This window comes from Strongylocentrotus purpuratus, unplaced genomic scaffold, assembly GCF_000002235.5.
Source record: "Strongylocentrotus purpuratus isolate Spur 01 unplaced genomic scaffold, Spur_5.0 spur5_scaffold_9, whole genome shotgun sequence".
NCBI lineage: Eukaryota > Metazoa > Echinodermata > Echinoidea > Camarodonta > Strongylocentrotidae > Strongylocentrotus > Strongylocentrotus purpuratus.
The window spans coordinates 18626767-18646246 of NW_022145615.1; the positions used below are offsets into that span (position 1 = coordinate 18626767).

The 19480-nt window shown below is 36.6% G+C and overlaps 2 protein-coding genes across 2 annotated transcripts in view; one reads left to right on the top strand and one right to left on the bottom strand.

Annotated features, from left to right (window-relative positions):
• Window positions 1–317: 317 nt before the first annotated feature.
• The window catches only part of LOC756012 (DNA mismatch repair protein Msh3), a 30178-nt gene continuing 11015 nt past the window's right edge, over window positions 318–19480 (top strand). Inside the window, exons 1-11 of the mRNA XM_030976362.1 lie at window positions 318–451; window positions 2207–2324; window positions 2868–3418; window positions 12792–13026; window positions 14400–14548; window positions 15151–15314; window positions 16340–16467; window positions 17115–17220; window positions 17940–18024; window positions 18698–18807; window positions 19230–19362. Of these exons, the coding sequence (XP_030832222.1) occupies window positions 350–451; window positions 2207–2324; window positions 2868–3418; window positions 12792–13026; window positions 14400–14548; window positions 15151–15314; window positions 16340–16467; window positions 17115–17220; window positions 17940–18024; window positions 18698–18807; window positions 19230–19362 (1881 nt within the window). The 5' untranslated portion in view covers window positions 318–349. The remainder of the gene's footprint in view (window positions 452–2206; window positions 2325–2867; window positions 3419–12791; window positions 13027–14399; window positions 14549–15150; window positions 15315–16339; window positions 16468–17114; window positions 17221–17939; window positions 18025–18697; window positions 18808–19229; window positions 19363–19480) is intronic.
• On the bottom strand, window positions 6813–12638 carry LOC115920577. The gene is made up of 5 exons (XM_030976571.1): window positions 11870–12638; window positions 10656–10798; window positions 10326–10394; window positions 9609–9704; window positions 6813–8808 (listed from the first exon to the last, which is right to left on the bottom strand). The coding sequence occupies exons 3-5, from the start codon at window positions 10382–10384 to the stop codon at window positions 8544–8546; spliced, it is 420 nt and encodes a 139-aa protein (XP_030832431.1). The 5' UTR covers window positions 10385–10394; window positions 10656–10798; window positions 11870–12638; the 3' UTR covers window positions 6813–8543.

The window sequence follows — 19480 nt, forward strand, 5'->3', positions numbered from 1 at the left end:
GAAAGACCAGGGATAGGGGTTGGATACTGTCAATAGCCCCAACGTAGTGTCTAAGAAAACAAAATAAACATTTTTCTAAATGAAACCATGGGTATAGGCACATCTACTGATGCTGTGGGCATAAGCAGCTCGGCTCTCCTGCTACACCCCCCCCCCCCCCCCCCCCCCAATAGGATACTGAGATCATTGTATTTACTTGAGTTCTCAAATGACTTGACAGAATCAAACAGAATATTATTCGAAGATCCATTCTCATTGCCGATTATTATGGATGGATCGTTCTTTGTTTTTTTTTGAGCAACACAAATCAAAAACGTATTTGTAGGCATTGAATAAAGACTACTCTAAAATGTCAAGCAAGAAGAAAGTGCAGCCTACACTCTCACGTTTTTTTACAACTAAATCTACCAAGAAAGTCGATGACACGTCAAAGTCGAATGGAGGATCGGATGTAAGTATATTCTTTAAAAAAGACGGTGTTATGTTCATCTAATGAATGCTGTAAAGAGGGTATCTGACGTCCCGTAGCTGCCAGTTTTAGCTCAGCTTTAGACTCGGTCCCGGGTGTGACATTTTTTGTATGCTTTGCGGTAGGACGCGATGTGCATGTGCGTGTGAATGTAGATCTACTGATAGACCGAAAACTTCAGTCTCTCTAATCGTCGGTTGTTCCACTGAGACTACGTCTGGCTCCACTAGACCTCCGATTATAGAGACTGAAGATTGTCCTATCGGGACTGTACGGAACCAATGGTTCGGTTCGGCAGGACCGCGATGAATGAGATATGCTACGAGATTTTCACTCTTTACATCCTCACACATGCTGCAATATAGCCAATATGACAATAATTAGAGTCTAATTAAAAATAACATATAGACCTAGATCTATATAGCTTATTTGACTTACGATAGCTTGCTCATTTAGATCCTAAATTAATGATTAATCCGAGAAAGTCTCGTCGTCAACATTATCCGTCTTGGTTTTAGTTGATGAATATTAATTTTTTCTTTTCGAACGTCCAATAGCTACCGTAGCTACATACGAGTCGGCCCGGCTTGACCAACGAACTCGCACGAAACGAGTGCTCTGATTGGCCATTGGCTATGTTTTGGTAGGTGGACCCGGAAATATATCGGCCGCCGGGTAATATTTCGAATGCATGAACGTACTGCTTCGCGGTTCTGAGGTACAAATTGGATAATTCATATAGGGGTCTAAGTAAGTCCGTAAATTATTTATTTAATATTGAGTTATCAAATTTTGATAACTGTAATTAGGACAAATGACATATCGAGCTAATTTACATCTGATTTAGAAATCAGGAAATTAGATCTAAATAAAAAAAATCGGGGGAGAAATGTCGGTAACGAAAAGCTGTTACGCTGTGGCTCTAATTTACCCCCACGGTACGAGATCTCTGGGTTGCCATCTGTATTGGGGAATGACAACAAATGTCAGTTTTATTAAAGAAATGACCCAAATCAGATGGTTATTGCTGTCTAATCTACTGACAGCTACACTCTGGATGATGATGAATTGATGATCATTGATGATGATGATGATGATGATGATGATGATGATGATGATGATGATGATGATGATGATATTGATGGATGAGGACGATGATGATGATGTGACGATGATGATGGTGATGGTGATGATGATAATGTGATGATGATGGTGATGATGGTAATGGTGATGATCATGATGATGAAATTGATCATGATGGTGATAATAATAAGGATAATAAAAAAATGACAGCAACAAAAACAATAACAGCATTAATGAAGTTGAAGTTGAAGTTCCCTGATGACAGAACAATATGAAAATAATATTGATCTGCCATCCGGGTGCTTTGCTAAAGATACTAAATACACTGATTTATTGTTCCACTTGGAAGCCTTAACATACAGATAATAATGAATGATATTGCCCAAATTATCATAACTACTTATCCACATATGTGATATATTTCTAAATCTTATATAATATTGCTGTGTGATTTTGCCATTGTTATAATGTTGTATTGCTTTTGTATTTTGATATCTGTATTATAATTTGAAATATCTGATTACCTTGTAAACAGACAATATCAGCCTTGAGGCTTGAGATACATGTCATATTTTTTTTCTTCAATAAACCATTTCAATTACAATTACAATGAACCCATTCATTATTTCTCCATTCATTTTTTTCAATCTACAGATCATTTCAACAGACTCTCTTGCTGGTAAGCGACCTCGTTCCATAGGGGAGGATGAGGACTTCCAGCAGAATTCACCCAAACAGCTGAAATTAGATGGCAAAGTTCTTCACGATTCAGGTAGAATTGATGCTTTACACAAATAAAAAAAAATTGCATACCTAATATTTTGGAGCAGCATTAGTCCAAAAGTCTTGTTTGATGTAGGTGAGGGTAGGGACAGTTTGATACAGTAGATGATTATTTTATTTTAATTTCTTGTATTAGCAAGTTAGAAATACTGAGAATTAAAATCCGACACATAATTGATAGGTAAGGTATTAATCTATTGAAATCTATTATAGATATTTTTGTTTCTATGTTTAATATAAAAAATGTTCATCCAACCTTGTTAGTCGTTATTTATTGAGATGTCTGAGATGCACTTGTCGGCACACTTGTAGAATGGACATTTGCCCATTGTAGTCCCTGTTTTCATGAGCTTTTTCAAAATCTTTTATCAACCTTGCAAACGGCCTGCCATCTAGTGCATTATACTGCAGAATGTTTCCACATGTAAACATGTTTCAACATAGCTAAGCTATGTGATTATGGTTATGAGATAAACAATTATTTCAAACTTAACTGATGTTTGTGATATAATTTGCATTGTGCATTTTCCAGACAGCAGAGACATCCCTCCACTTTCAGCTGGTACTCTCCAGAAGCTCAATGCCTTTGCCCTTGCATCAAGCCATGCAGAGTCAGAGAGTAGACATGGGATGCATGGGGATACCAACAAACCCCCACTTTCACCTTCAAATATTTCGAGCCCTCTATGCCTTGCCGGAGAGACTGAAGGTCCACGCTCACCCGTGGGTCCAAAATCAGAAACTATTCAGAAAGAATCTAGGACATCAACTCCTGCAACTTCAATATCTAGTGATCCTAGGACTCCATCAAACGGTGCTCAGGTTACTCGGTGCAAAGGATCGCCAAAGTTAACAGCTCTCAAAAACAAGTTCTCTCGGCACTCAGGCAGTTCAACAATCTCGTCTCCAAGAGTGTCGTCAACAGGGTTCTCAGACAATGTCAGTGGAAAAACTTCAAGAGTAAAAAAGTCACAGTATACCCCTCTGGAGCAGCAGTTCATGAAGATCAAGGAGAGCTATACAGACACTGTCCTTCTTGTGGAATGTGGATACCGGTATCGCTTCTTTGGGGAAGATGCTGAGGTAATGCTTTTAATCTTCTGTCACGCAAGTGAAAAATTTATTACTGGTTTCACTAAGAGGCACAGGCATTTGTGACATTGGTTCTTGAAACCAGTGAATTTTTAAAAGTGCCCCCCCCCCCCCTTTAAAAAATTGATTCAGAACACTGATTATGATAACAGTACTATATCACAGAATTTTCAATCTTTTATCATTTTAGGATAAAAAAGAATATGACACATGCTGGCATTGATAGATTGAAAATGGTGCAGTGATGACAATTCAATAGTTATATGGAATGTAGCTTGCCTGAATGTCATCTCATCAAAAGTTTCTGTTTCTTGCCCTGTTAAAGGAATAGTTGAGTGTTGGTCAATACTCACATTAGCGAACGAAACTATGATCTAAACATAAAAAACATACAATAAATGTCTAAGAATGCATCATTGAAGATATAAATCCGAAATATTACATTAGAGTGAATTTATATGCAAAAAACCTGTTCGACTGCAAATGATTTTATTTATCAAAAATTTTACTTTCGAGGCGTGTTCAGTGTAATTGTATAGCGCCACCTCTCGGTCAAGCGGCAGCACACCGTGAATTTTCGCCAAGACGACGATCGGATATGGGCGTGCAAGTAATATCCGAACCATGTCTATAGCGCGCTGACTGATTTATATTGTACACATTATGGTATGCGAGGCCTGCACATAATTGCATGGTCTGTGGTACTGGTAGCGCTATTGTTTTTGAGCGCGATATGCGAATACTGTATGTGTATGATGTAGTGCGAGTACGCTCGACCTAGTAGTAGTGTATGTGTATGTATTGTACGTCGTATGACCCAGTTGATTACTTCTACAGTGTAAAGAAAGTGGCTTACTCTATCTATCAACCAATATGTGAGACAACGCAAGGGCAATTTTGTATTTCGTTTGTAGGAACAAAGCTGTGGAATGATCTCCCAGATGAAATTAGATTAAAAACATCGAGGTTATCTGTCCACCTACCTTCTATGTAAATGACGTGGGCCTTCGTTTTTCCTTTTATATTACTTGTCTTCCTTTTATAATATGTGAAGAGTTTCATTCCAAAAAGAGCCAAATCCACTTTGGGTACTTCTGAGTAAATTGCCTTTTTTATTTCTCCACTTTCCCTTTAGCCATGTATACCTTCATGTTGTTATATATGTTAAAGGTGTCACCCTGCATGGACCTGATTATCTGCCAATAATGATAAGAAAAAATCTTCCCTTCGGCTTTTCTGATGTTTACTAAATTTTTTGATTTTTTATTTTCGTGGATTTAGCTCCTTTTGGAATGAAACATGTTATTGTACCTAAAAAATAAAAAATAAATCATATTTTCTCAATAAAGTCACTGAAATTTTATTCAAATTTAGCAGCAAACCTTTCCTTTTAAATAATAATAGTGAAATCACACATAAATATAACCTTTCGAAAAGAAAGTAAACAACATTATTACAGTTTCATTCCAAAAGGAGCTAAATCCATTCAATTCCAAAAGAAGCTAAATCCATGTTTCATTCAAAAAGGAATTACTAAATCCACATTTTTTTTTTGGCACATATCGCACGACAACCAAATGCCCTAAGATGTTGATACCCACTTTGATAGAAAAATAAGGTTTTACAAAATGGAAAAATACTAGAAGAGAAAAGGTAAGAAAGAGTAAAGACGGATTGAGGACGGTAAACCCCAAACAAGAGACTCAAAAGATCTACCCCAGAATCCTCTCACCGGCACCAGAGTTGCCTAGGCCAATGATGGCCGAGAAGATTGCGCAATGTACCGCGCCGGTCTGGCAGGAAGGTGCCAATTGCGGTGAGGGGTTTTCATGGACCAGTAGATCTGAGATTATATTATCCAAAAAAAAAGAGATGAATATGAATTGACAAATAGTACCAAAAATAGAAGAAAAAAAAGAAATAAAGTGAAAGGCGTAAATATTCTAAAAAAGAATGAAACGCCGATAATACCAAACAACAACAACAACACAAAATCTAAAAATTTGATAGAAATCAGAAATAACTGGTGGATTTTTTGTCTTATCATATGTTATAGGTCCAGAGCGACACCTTTAACATATATAACATGAAGGTACATGGCTAAAGGGAAATTGGAGAAATAAAAAGAAATAAATTTAAAAAATATTAAAAATTGTTGTATCAGTATACTATAATGAATAACAGTAGTGAATTATAGTGAATTAATTTAACATCTTACTTGATTCATACTTGTCCATAATGCAGTGTTTTTCATTATTCTTATTTTGGTACTGCATGCAATTGTAAAGTTTAAAAAAAAAAGTGATTGTAACTTCTTGTAAATAAGTTGTGTTCTACAGTGCCTGTGTATTGCATGACCTACGTCAGTACGTGATAACTTGTAAATGTGTAAAGACATAAGATTTTAATATAATTATAGTAATGCTAAAATGAAGATACATAACATATTTTTATGGTGTACATTGAAAGCTTTATTCGGCCATAACTAACAGTTAAATTTACACAACATTATTGAGATGAATACAAATTATAATTGCTGTACTGAAGGCAATATTTAAACGTGATGTTGATTTCAACCATTGCATACAAACAGATCATGTGTATTAAAAAAGGCACATTTTTATTTAGCATCTATCGCTATGACAACTTTAACCGTCGTCATTAAGAAGGAGCAATATACTTTATTTGTATACCACCATGTCTTGTTACTTATTAGTTACTGCTTATTTATATACATCTTATCTTGTGTCTTTCATAAAAACTTGACATACTCTATAGGCAATGTGTAGATAAGTTTACCAAAGAAAAGTATCTATAACAGTAATGTTTCTACGCGCTTGACAAATATACTATTACCCAGGTCATTTGATTCAGTGCTTGCCCGCACTCAATGTTTTGACTAGTACGTGATCATACAAATTTTGCCGAGAAACTGCCTACTAATTGGTATATTTGGTAAATTATTATATCTATTTGGACTTGATAGATATAACGCATGTGTCGCGCACTTGTGCGTAGTCCCATATACATCTTTCTGTGTACAGTGCTTGTAACTTTACCAAGACTGGGCCAATTTTTTTATCATTTCGATGATTCTAGAACCTTGCAGTACACACCAAGACTTATATGCTAGATGATCAACCTTTTCTGATCGATTCCACAACAATCCTTTCACAATGCAGTCGCATGACCATAACTGGTTTTATCTTTTAAGTTTCACATCTTACTTTATATATAAATGCTTTAAAAATTGTCTGAGTGATTCTTTTCCTTAATGTGTACGAGTATACATGTATACATACTCTATATCGATCTCAAATCCTGAATCATATCAGTTTCAGCACAAAATTAAGTATAGTTAGGTACATATATGTCTTTCATCTTCCCTAATGCTCGACTATGAATATCACCTCAAGTGATTAACATCCAACATAAGGTTTTTCAAAAAAATAGCACAGACATTTCAAAACTGGTCATGTCCTATACGCACACAAAAGACAATTCTGCGTTGTGTGTACCGAGTTTCATATGAATCGATCAAACTACTTCCAATAGTTTGCTCACATACTTATTTTACACACTGCACATGCATTGAGTTTTATACTGTTATTATAATGCCTCATCAAAGATACCAAAACTATAAAATTGCTAAAACTTGGAAAGAATATGCTCCACAAGATTATTAAAACAAAATTGTATTCTTTGTGCAAAGCTTGGTTACCATGGAGGTACCTTAACAGACAGACACAACAAATGTGTCTTGCACACCCTCGGGTCAATCGGTATACCAAGTTTTATTACAATTTGCAAAAAAATTGGAAAATATTTGACCCAGTTTTTTACAATAGACCAACAGAAAGACTCGCCTGCCCAACTGTATCCTTATTCCTTTATACACCCTTTCAAACTACAAAGTAGTTACAGGCAGCATATCTCTTGATGGTATAACCTTGAACCGCAATACTTTGGCGTTGAGCTGATTCACGTTCATTGATTCAAATGATGCATGAAACCAACTGTTTTGCTGTCTTGTGATCATTTCTCTTTTTCGCTTGCATTATTTTAGTCACATTGATTGCATTAAACAAAAAATGAAGACTATTTACAATAAGATATTCTACAAATCTTTCTTCTGTCCATGTTGATTTTCAACAGGTTCCGAAGTATAGTCTTTTTCATGATCGACTGTCACCTCAGTTACATGCACAGTCACTAAAACCAAACACATTGTTGACTCATGGTTTGACCTCTTGGCTGTAAATTTTATAATTACTACCGTAACTTCTTCAAGGAATATAGGTTGCCAAATAGATACAAATTGAAATATCCACCATTTCCACATGAGCAAGCACTGATTTTATCACAAATTATGAATTGTATAAATCACATAGAGCTTTTATACACTGATGTCACAATTTGTCTTTTATATTCCTACATTTCTTCCATTTGTAAACTTGCCAACCTCTTATTGTAATACAATATACAAGTGCCAAGCATGGTGGCTAATCTAGCAACAATAACAATTTATTTCTGGTACATGTATATCATGTGTTATGTGATTTTTTTTCTCCAGATAACCACATCCCCATGATCCCCAGGGACACTCTAGTATCAAGTTTGGTGGTATTTTGTCAAAGGGTCTCTGACATATCAAGAATACATGCTCGTAATGCTAAGCCATGCAATCTTTCACCTCCGGACCACAAAATCATTAGCAACCAAATGAGTCCAAAATGTTAAGTTCCAACCAATCCTCAAGATAGCCTAAAAACATGCCACATGGACAAATTAAATCGAGGCGATTAAGAGTCTTGCATGCAATCATGCAACAATGAACCTCATTTGACCTTTGACCTACTTATGTGACCTTCAACTCCAGAATATCATGGAGGCCAATAAAGGGCATCTACCAATCAAGTATGGTTACAAACAGATGCAGGGTTGGAAAGTTAGCAACCCTAATTGATTTTTGCAGGTAAGATTTCACATTAGACTTCATTCAAATTTGTGTACAGTCACGGAGGATGGACGGAAGGACGCCATTTGGATCCCTTAGTCTCTGCTCGAAAAAAAGCAGTTCTCAAGTCAGACAATCCCAAATGTTCACTACAGAGGATTACATGGATTTCTCTAATCGGCCTAGTCTCCTGGCTAGGATCACATCAACTTGTGGTGGAGGAAATGGTGCAAGCCGGGGCCTTGTGTGTCTAGGGTCATCAGGGAGCAGAACAGCCTTCGAGAACAGTGGTCCTTGGTCCTGTTCTCTGCGTTCCAGTATCGCACCGATGAGTCCTTGTACATACATGTAGGGGTAGGTCTTGGGGACCTTCTCCTTCCGGGCCACGTAGTTGTTGGCACGCTTTGACCATACTGCAACATATCTGTATCATAAAATAAAAGAACATGCAAAATGTAACAAGTTGCATAATATGCACACTCATTCTTGTCAATTGGAAATGATTCATATCTCTTAAAGATAAACTTGAGTTCTGGTAAAAAAAGAAAATGAATTCTCACAGAATCTAACGAAACTTACACTGAATGTTCAAGATTACAAATAAATGTCATGTGCCAAACAATTTTGGAAGAAAATGTATACTGGCTGAGTAATGAGCATAGAAAGATAAGGAAATCAGGGTAGTACTAGCCCCGACAGGCCGACACCATGTGTGTTGTCCCATATACATCTTTCTGTGTAAGTGATTGTTACTTTACCAAAACTCTGCCAAATTTATGATGATTTTGATGACTCCAGAACCTTGCATTACACACCAAGTATATTATTACACTGAATCCAAGTCCGCATTTAGGGTCCAAAATCATCAGCATGATTGACAAACCATCAGCTTACAGTCCGTCATCTACATAATTTAGATGTGCGTCGTGTACAGGGACAACTTCTTTAGATGACGTCATATTTTGGCGATTTAAAAGGGGCGTTCCCAGGAAGGACAATTAGATATTTAATAATTTCCCCAAAATTGATAAATTTCATGGGAAAGAACGGCCAATTCGGATTGCCTTGTCCAACTACACAGGGAAAACAAAAAATCATGTTTTTTTTTTTTACTCCACCCACTTTGGATTGCCTTGTCCATCTAAAAAAAAATGTACAAATAAAAATAGGAAAAACAAGAAAGAAAAGAAAACCTTTTTTTCTTTCTTTCTAATTTCCACTCACTTTGTATTGCCTTGTTCATCAATCTGGTCGGGCCTGTCCTTGTGTGCCATGTAGTCGATGACCGCAAGCAAATTCCTTGCCCGGTTTGCTGGGTAGCTGGATGGATAAGACAAACAATTGGTATTACCACTACCATGATGAATGAATAGTAAATGCTTTAGACAAATCTCAGACTCATTGGCCCGTAGTCACAAAGGAGGTTTGTAGGAGGTTTGTACAAACCATGGTTTGACGATGGTTTACATCTATGGAATGCTGCTCGCATACCGTAAATTGTAAATTAACATTGTTAACAAGTATGGAGTTTACATTCCTTCTCCATCAGTTTACAAATGGCATTCCATAGATGTAAACCTTGGCCAAACCATGGTTTGTACAAACCTCCTTTGTGAATACGAGCCATTCACTTCAGTTCTGGATTTGTGTTGTAAATTATTGACTCTTAATTAAAGGTAGTTACATTTCCCTGCTACAACCACTCCAACTTGACTTAACATCAGGTACCGACACAAGTACGATACAAAGTCTGCTGTTTCAAGACTCTGCATGCATCCAAAAGTGATTTCAGCATTTATATAGATGTCATTCATAATTTCTCATTAACTTTGCTATTTGCTTCAAAATATGATATTGTAACTGTAACCGTACTGTAATAATATGTTTCAACTTTTCCACAATCTTACTTCAAACATACAAAATGATACTAAAAATACTTACTCAAAGGAATACCGCTTGGAAGCATACATCAGTATATGGTTGTGGAAACACTCGAGCATGCTGGTGTGCCTAAGGAATTATGAAAAAAAAAAAAAACTGATATAAATGATAGGGCATTTCATTATTTTCATACCACAAAATCAATATTGAAAATCCCATGTCATACACTTGAGCAAATAAGATGCATTATCTTGACCTGCTGATATGTCCCAATTTTATAGGTCATAACCGAAAAAGAGCTCAATCTTGCAAACATGTACGTAATGAACGCATTCTCATTAAATTCCTCTCAATTTACAGAGCCTTTTGTACATGTATACAGAATCCTACCTGAAGCGAGCAAATCAGCAGAGTAGGCCAAGTTCTCCATGAATTTGCGGTCAAAGGTGACTTGTACTATTCACCTGCTAATTCCCCTACTGCTGCTTGGAATTTCTTCGCTGGGGATGGATTGTGTTGTCTGTTCTTCATATCTGTAAAAAGTGAAGAAACAAAAGTCATTAACAAAGTAAAAAACATTCAGATTTTAAATCACCAAAAGAAATTATTTTGAAGATGGCATTCTCTAATAATTATCACAGCTAGCCAGATTTGGAATTTGCATGACTAATAACTGATGCATTGGTTCTCTGTCATGTATGTGAAGTTGAGACACTCTTTGGTAGAGATAAATATAGATGAGACAGTCACATCTCAAGCAAGCTATAGTATAACCTTGTCGACTTTTAAAAAGAGCAGGATGTTTACCCGGTTGACTAGCCCTGCACGTCATCATTACAAAGAAAACTGCAGTTGTAACGAGGGACATTAAAGGTAGGGTCTATTACAAAGTTTTGGGAAATTTTGAAAATTGGGTGGATAGTGATTCTTTACAATTTTGATATATTTGGATGCCCCTGTGAAAGTATTATAAGCACTAGAAAATTTAGCTCCTAAAACACTTCTGCTTTCGAAAAAATTGAATATAAAAATTTACCGGTGCTCCCGGTAAATTTTGATAAATTTAAAATAGCGCCTACGGTCGTACAACGGTAGCTGCTACCATAAAAATCCCGGAATATGTAGTTGTGATATATAATTTCAAAAAGGTAATAGCCAATCGGTCAATTGTAGCTTGTTGTATAGCTGAATTAATATATTGACCTTGAGAGAGAGTTATAGTATACCCCATAAAGAGATTATTATTTACAATTTCATCACTTTAGACTCGATTTCAACGCGACAACGTTCACTGAATATTGTAGGATCGCATATGCTTCCAATATTTTCATTTGAACCAAATTCATCCGGAGGTCTAGTGGAGCCAGACGTAGTCTCAGTGGAACAACCGACGATATAGAGACTGAAGCTTTCGGTCTACTGTAGACCTAGGCTAGACTATCAATATCATATGATTCATGAAATCTGAATTAAAAATCCAAGGCAAGAGATAACAAAACGTAATTTCTTAAATTTGCCGATTCCATGCATCTAGTCTCTAGACTAGATCAAATTAAAACGGTAGGCCTACCCAATGCAGTGGGGCGTATATCATTTCAACTTACCTCTCAGTGAGCTGGCATGTCTATTGCATCCTCTAGACTCGGCAACGAGAAGGCCGCCTGCAGCTCGCGAAGTTTCTCCGCCGTACCCTGGCCTTGTTCACAGCCACTCCCGCGCCTCCTCTGGGCCGGATGGTCGAGCTGCCATTGCTTGTTTCTCTCCTTCCTCTTACCGTCTTACTTAGTCTTATTCCGATTTAGCGTAGCCTTAGCCTTGTCCTTAGGCTTAGCACTAGCTGAGTCCGAGTCGGCCATCGTCCGTGACCTCGAGCTCCTTTTCCAATCTCGATCTCGTTATCGTATTTCAATCAAAGCTTGTCTGTAGCTGTCTAACGTTCGATCGGCGCCGGTGATAATCTGATATGAGCTGTGTGTGTTATACTTTACGTGAAAGCAGCGTATTGGAATTGATCAGCTGTACTGTATTACTAGCGCGCGGTCGGATACCCGCCTGCTAGCTACCTGTAGTACTGTACGTACCACCAACGAACTCAAACACTCGTTGTAAATACGCTGGTTGTTAAATGACATAGAGGGAGCTAAACACGTAAATTCAAAAAATAAACCGTCGAAAGTCAAAAGTGATGTCCGGACGTCAAACACTTTTATATAATGTTTTGAAAGCAAATTGCACAACAATTAGAGCATTTGATTTGGAATTATTATCATCTCCCATGTTTTTTTCGATGATCTTTCATATGGTACTGAAATAAACCAAATTTGTTTTGGAGGGGCACTTTGGAAATTACCAATACTCAACTATACCTTTAAGCTTTTAAAAACCATGTGTGATGAACACAACATTTTAAATGGTTGCTAGTCTGAGTACTATACTGTCAGTATAGTCATCACTAACACAATATATTGAATATGATTCAGAGTCATTTCTACCTTCCTTTGATGTTTTTGTGAAATGCCTCTTTAGATCGCATCCAGAGATCTCAACATCTTTTGTCATCTGGACCACAACTTCATGACAGCCAGCATACCAACGCATCGTCTCTTTGTGCACGTCCGTCGCTTGGTTGCCAAGGGACACAAGGTGGGCGTGGTCAAACAGATGGAGACTGCTGCTCTCAAGGCTGCCGGTGACAACAAGGGTCAGCCCTTCGAGAGAAAGCTGACCGCTCTGTACACCAAGTCAACATTGATTGGTGAAGATATCCCTTTTACATTCCGTCCAGCTACTGGTCACATGGCTTTCTTGTATGGACAGGAGAAAATTGAACCCATTGCCTTCATAAAGCAGAAGTCTATAGGTCAAAAACACAGAAATATTGACCAAAGAACTAAAAATCTAGAGTTCAATTGTCTCTGTTTACAAAGATATACATTAGATAACACTATAGTCTCATTGAATATCTTCTTTTTTCTGTTGATTTAACTTAGGTGTTCATTGCAACCGCATCACTTGGAGATGAATACATTTGAAAGATACTTTTTGTCATGAGACAATTCAGTGTTTTGAGGTGCCTATGGCGATTGGTGAACTTGTCAGTTAAATTCTGGTGCGGGATACTTTTACAGGTTGTAGGTCATTGTGTTAACCCTATTTTAACTGGGCTATTTCAGACCAGGTTTTTACTGGGGGGGGGGGTCAATTTGACCCCCCCCTAAGATCTCGGCCGTTTCACCGCCGATCGCCGCGAAAATTTGCATGCATGTCAAGTGAAGTGTATAGAATACTATGGTAATTTCAAATTTTTGAAAAATTCACTAATTTGCATATTTATGGTAATTTATGCAAATAAGGTCATAAAATTCACATTTCGGCCCATAAATCATAGATTATTCATATTTAAGTATTCTTTTTCACTACATATATTTATAAGACCATTTGGAATAATAATACAACACAAAAAATTGGAAGAGCCAGGTTATTCCTTATGTTATCTCTTGTTTTTATAATTTCTTATGTATTTCATTGTTTTTTTAACTTATGTATTTTATTGTTTTTGTTGTTTTATTTATTTATAACTACAATTCAACTATTTTTTACCTCAAAACAAACATGTAAACTTTAAACAAGACTGAATTACCAATGTTTTATCTATTTTTAGGAAAAATGACTTTTACATATGTTTTGTACACAAATCACGAAAATGAGCGATTTTCGGGCTGACATGCAAAGACAAAAGGTCACGCGACCTTGTAACCGTAGGTCCGATTTTCAAAAAAATTGTTTTAAAAGATGCGTAAGACTCGAAAGTAAAAAGTCATGAGAGGAAAATTTTACATCTGCCGCGGTTTCGGAGTAGTCGCAAAATTTTTACAGGGGGGGGGGTCAAATTGACCCCCCCCCCCCAGTTAACGTAGGGTTAAAGGATCATTTTATCAGCTTTAAAAATTTTTTTTGAAAAAGCTAGGTTCATTATATGGCAACAAACTCCTCTACTGATACAATAATATCACCATTTCCAAGTACAGGCGGATACCAAGAAAAAAATATAATAATAATATATCATTATCAAATAATGAAAAGATTCTGCAATACGTTGTTCATTCATTGTTCCTTGACCGGACCACTGATCACATCTGGAGCCGTCCAGTCAGAATGGGCAGTATGCAGAGGAACAGCCAGCCTTCTCATCATCTCCCACAAGTTATCTCCTGTGTGTATGTGAGCTCCCCAAAGAAGGATCCAAAAGCCCAAAGAAAGATCATATTCAGATTGGACTTGCAGTAAGTGTTCTTAAAAAGAATGCATGAGGTGTGTTTGTCTTTTCCGTGTAGTAGTATAGTTTCCTGTAGATCAAGTGAAGGAATTCATATGCAATACTGATTAATATGAATTTGAGTATTTTGGAAATGTGGTTTTGATTAGCCTATCATTCATTTTGAGAGGAGTATTGCTGCCTGTAAATTACAAATCACAGCAAAATGCTATGTGCCTTTCTCAATAATTTGATGCCTTGTGGTTGATAGCTCTAGATTTCAGAACATATATATATCCAGTACACAACTTAATTCAATCCAATGCAACTCAATTCAATTCAATTAATTTCAATTCAATTTTATGGTCTTACACAAAAATAAAAGTACGATTGGAATACAAATCATTTGCTGTTTCCGTCAAAATACAAATTGTCAAATTATACTATCATAGAATCACTCACAAGAGTATCACATGACAATAAAGATGTTTATAAGACATAAATAAGAATGCATTAATGCAGTATTAGAGGATCAAGATATTGAAAACATTCCACAGTTGAAAACAACAAAGCCCAGTAGACTACACGGATAGGGGATTTGATGACATATGTACTTTCTCCCTCTGACAGGCAGTTCAACCAGCTACGGGGGATGTCATCTATGATAGTTTCCATGACAACGGTCATCTGAGTGAGCTCGATACCAGGCTGCATCACATTCAGCCTGTAGAGCTGCTCCTGCCTGAAACCTTGTCAGACAAAACAGAGAAACTACTCAAGGACTTCAGGATGAGGTTTGTCCTTGTGTGGGTTTTTATGACTTATGCTCTAAGGGCAATTCTCGCTACCCCAAATAGCGATTCTGCCGAGATCCGGGGAAAATCCTGAAAACGCGCATTGCATTATGGGATAGCTTTTCGACATTACAGCTTCCTGTGCAGGCGTTCGTGATCACAACCCTCTCTTTCACGGTAGAGTTTAACGGCCTTTTGTGCTAAAGTCACTAATTCTGCCCGAAGCTTTCCATTGCATATTATAATCTGTACAAATTACACTGATTGGCATCGATTTTAGCGTGCGTGAAAACTCTGCACAGCGAACACAGGCGCTAGCGCCAGCGGGATGGGACTCTATACCGGAAGTTGTAGTGACGACCCGAGAGAGTGAAAATTACCTCGTCTCGCGAATTTCGAGATTTTCGTACCTATTTAGGGTAGCGAGAATTGCTCTGTGATCAATTACCTGGGCCATTACGTGAAATGGCCGATCGCTGCGAAAATGTGCATGCATGTCAAGTCAAGTGTATTGAATACTATGGTAACTTAAATCTTTTGAATAATTCATTCATTGGCATATGGTAATTTATGCAAATTTTACCCATAAATCATATATTCTTCATATTCAAGCATTCTTTTTCACTACATACATTTGTTAGACCGTTTGGAATAATAATACGACAAAATTTTTTGGAAGAACCAGGTTATTCCTTACTTGTAAAATCCTATCGTTATTCCACCTCACTTGATATACATGTATATTATTTTTGATGCATGACTATATCTTTGTTTTGATTGTTAATTGTTTATTTCTGTTTACTGTCATCTCAAAATTATTTTATTGAATTTTGAATGTGTTTATTATGTTTAATATATGTGAATCGCAATACCATGTAACACAATGAATTTCCATTGTTAAATGGACAATAAATACATGTATGAACCTTAACCTTATGAACCTTAACCCCTTATGTTATCTCTTGTTTTGATAATTTCTTATGTATTTAATTGTTTTCTTAACTGTTTTTGTTGTTTTATTTCAGCTCCCAAACTGAAGATCGCATCAGAATAGAGCGATTACCAGCCGATGTTTTCCAGTATACTAGTGCAGTAGAAGAAGTCTCATCTTTCTATGGCAACCAAACAGAAACCCAATCAGCAAAGACTGGAGGTAAGGTGTGATTGCAATACACAATTAGGTCTTTTACAGGCTTGTAACAATCAGATCTCCATGTTTTTAAACGAAACCTTTGATGATAAGTTTGAGTTTTGGTCATGCAATAAGATGGTGAAAGAAACTTTTTGAAAGCGATTTTTTATTTTAAGGTTTCGTAGTAATCAAATCGATGAGATTTTTACGTTGAATATTATGTCCCGTTCTTTTTTGTCAACAGCCAGAGGTGTGCTTAATAAACATGCACATATTTTGTATATGACCAACAAATTTTAGATATATTATTAGATATATTAGAATTTTTGCCACTCCCTACCAAGGTGCTAAATGGGTACCGGTAGGAAGTAATTCCTTGAATGCTGTGAGCGCCGAAATCGGCTACCTAGCAAAGCTGGGTAATAGTTAGAGTGCCTTGAGCACCATGCATGGTGGATATATGTGCACTATATAAATATCCAATATTATGTAAACATGAATTTGTACATGAATACTAAACTTAAAAAATCGTCAAACACTTTATAATTCAATGGTGTTACCAGTTTGCCTTCAGTTTGACCAAATCCTAAACATTCATTAGGAGCACCATCTGTGTCTTGCAACTTCATTAGACATTCATCTATACATGTGTTGTTCAATCCTTGCAGTTCTTCAATCGGTCTTGAGTTTACCCAAGCCTGTGATCTGTTGTTTAGCTGCTTTGCTGAAGTACTTGAAAGAATTCAATCTTCATAGGATTCTGCAGGCTACAAGGTTTGTTAATATTGCTTACTCTTAAAAATGAAAGTGATTTGAGAATTGGCTCTTTCTTCACAATCAGTTGGAAAATTACCTGTTACAGATAGACCTCTTCATACGTAATAGAGTGGTGAATTGTGAGGTCAACGAAAATCTATTTTTAGAATTTCTCAATTTTTTCTTCATTTTCCGAAAGAACATCAAAAATAATGAAATATATGTCCTATAGGAACTCAGTGCTATATGCTCTAGCTCCTAATGGTTGAGAGCCAGAGGATATAACACTGAGTTCCTATAGGACATATATTTATTTAGATGGTCATATCTCAGCCAATACTTAACATATTAAATTGGTTTTCGACATTTGGACATTATTTTTGATGCTCTTTCGGAAAATGAAGAAAAAAATTAAGAAATTCTAAAAATAGATTTTTATAACGTCACAGCTTCGGTACTCTATGATGGTTGTAGGATAATGGCTTAAATCTCCTGTTAACATGTTTAGTGTCTTTTAGCCATTTCAAAGCAAGGCAGGCCACTTCTGGGAGGATGGAATTTCTTGAATGCTGTGAGCACGAAATCAGTAGCTTTGATAGCTAGAGCCAGGCTAATATTAGAGCACATTGAGCACCTTGCGTGACAAATATGACCACTATAAAATATCTCTTTTTATCACCACCTTACCCGATAAGCCATTTTCTTTTTCATTTTTTATCTTTTTCCTCTGTATTCAGCAACATGAGAGCATTCAACTCTTCACAGGATACATTGAGATTAGATGCATGTGCCTTCCGCAATCTAGAAATATTTCAGAACCAAGTAAGTTTCCATAGTCTTTTTATCTTCCGATGTTATTATAGAATGTGTGTGTAAATTGATTCATTTTTTTTCTTCTTTTGATAATTATTTGCTTTGAATCCCAACTTGGAAAGTAATAAATGAAATAACGGTAAGTATCCATATTGACAGTAGGGAATATCATATATTATGAATGTTATCAGTCATACACTGTAGTCCCCTTTTGATTTAGAGGAAGAAAAACCTCATTACAATACATCGATTGACCTGTTTCTTATGTAAATGTATTTAAATTCATGCATGTTTCTCTCAAGAACCTGTGAATAGCAACTATCTATTTCATGTGATATGCATACTGGCATCTCTATGGATTGTATTCACTTTTCATACTTGAGTTATTGCTATGTCAGGCAAGGTTATTACAAGCTTTTGAGTTGCCAAGTGAAACTACTTTTCAAGTAAAGTAGTGTGTATAAACTAAGTAAACAGGTCTATTTGAATACCATACTAGCTTTAGTCAGTGTTAAACTGCTGTTGCTATGTTAGGCAAGGTTCTTATAAGCTGTTGAGTTGCCAAGTGAAACTACTCTTCAAGTACAGTAGTGTGTATAACATATTACTAAACGGGTCGATTTGGATATCTTACCAACTTTACTCAGTGCAATACTTTACCGATGAACCTTTCATATCACAGGTTGACGGCAGTGAGAAAGGGACACTGCTATGGGTGCTCAACCACACCAAGACACGCTATGGAAAGAGACAGCTCATGAAGTGGTTATCTCAACCTCTTACAGATGTTCAGTAAGTGGATCATTGCGAAAGAAAATGTAATTAGTCAAGAAATCATTCAATTATCTATTGAATTAGATGATACTCTTGTTTGATACTTGTAGATTCAATGGATTCTGAGAAAGGGATTATTTTGTTGATAGCAGCAAAAAAGAAGAAATTGTATTGTTCTTGTTACCTACTAATTTAGTCGCTTTGAAGGACTTTAATGATAATGATACACTCTAGGAATATTTAACTACTATAGAACACAAGGCAAGGCACTATGGGGCAATAGGGACATAGAATCCAGACTTGAGGCTGTGACAGAACTACTGGACTCCGATTCTCCATCACTAGGCAAGCTCTGTCAAGTTTTCTCCAGGTCTCCCAATGTTGAAACATAACATTCAACCCTTTTTAAAATGGCAGTATTTTCCATCCTTCTTTAATAGGGACATAGAATCAAGACTTGAGGCTGTAACAGAGCTACTAGACTCTGATTCTTCATCGCTAGACAAGCTCTGTCAAGTTCTCTCCAGGTCGCCTGATGTTGAAAGAGGGTTATGCTCCATCTACCACAAGAAGGTACTTGGCCCTGTTTCATATAATTTGCTACATTTCTATGACAAACATTCACTTAGCCAATCAAATGCGACGATTTCAGTAGCTTATAACAGCTATTGTTACTTGTTATTGATAACGA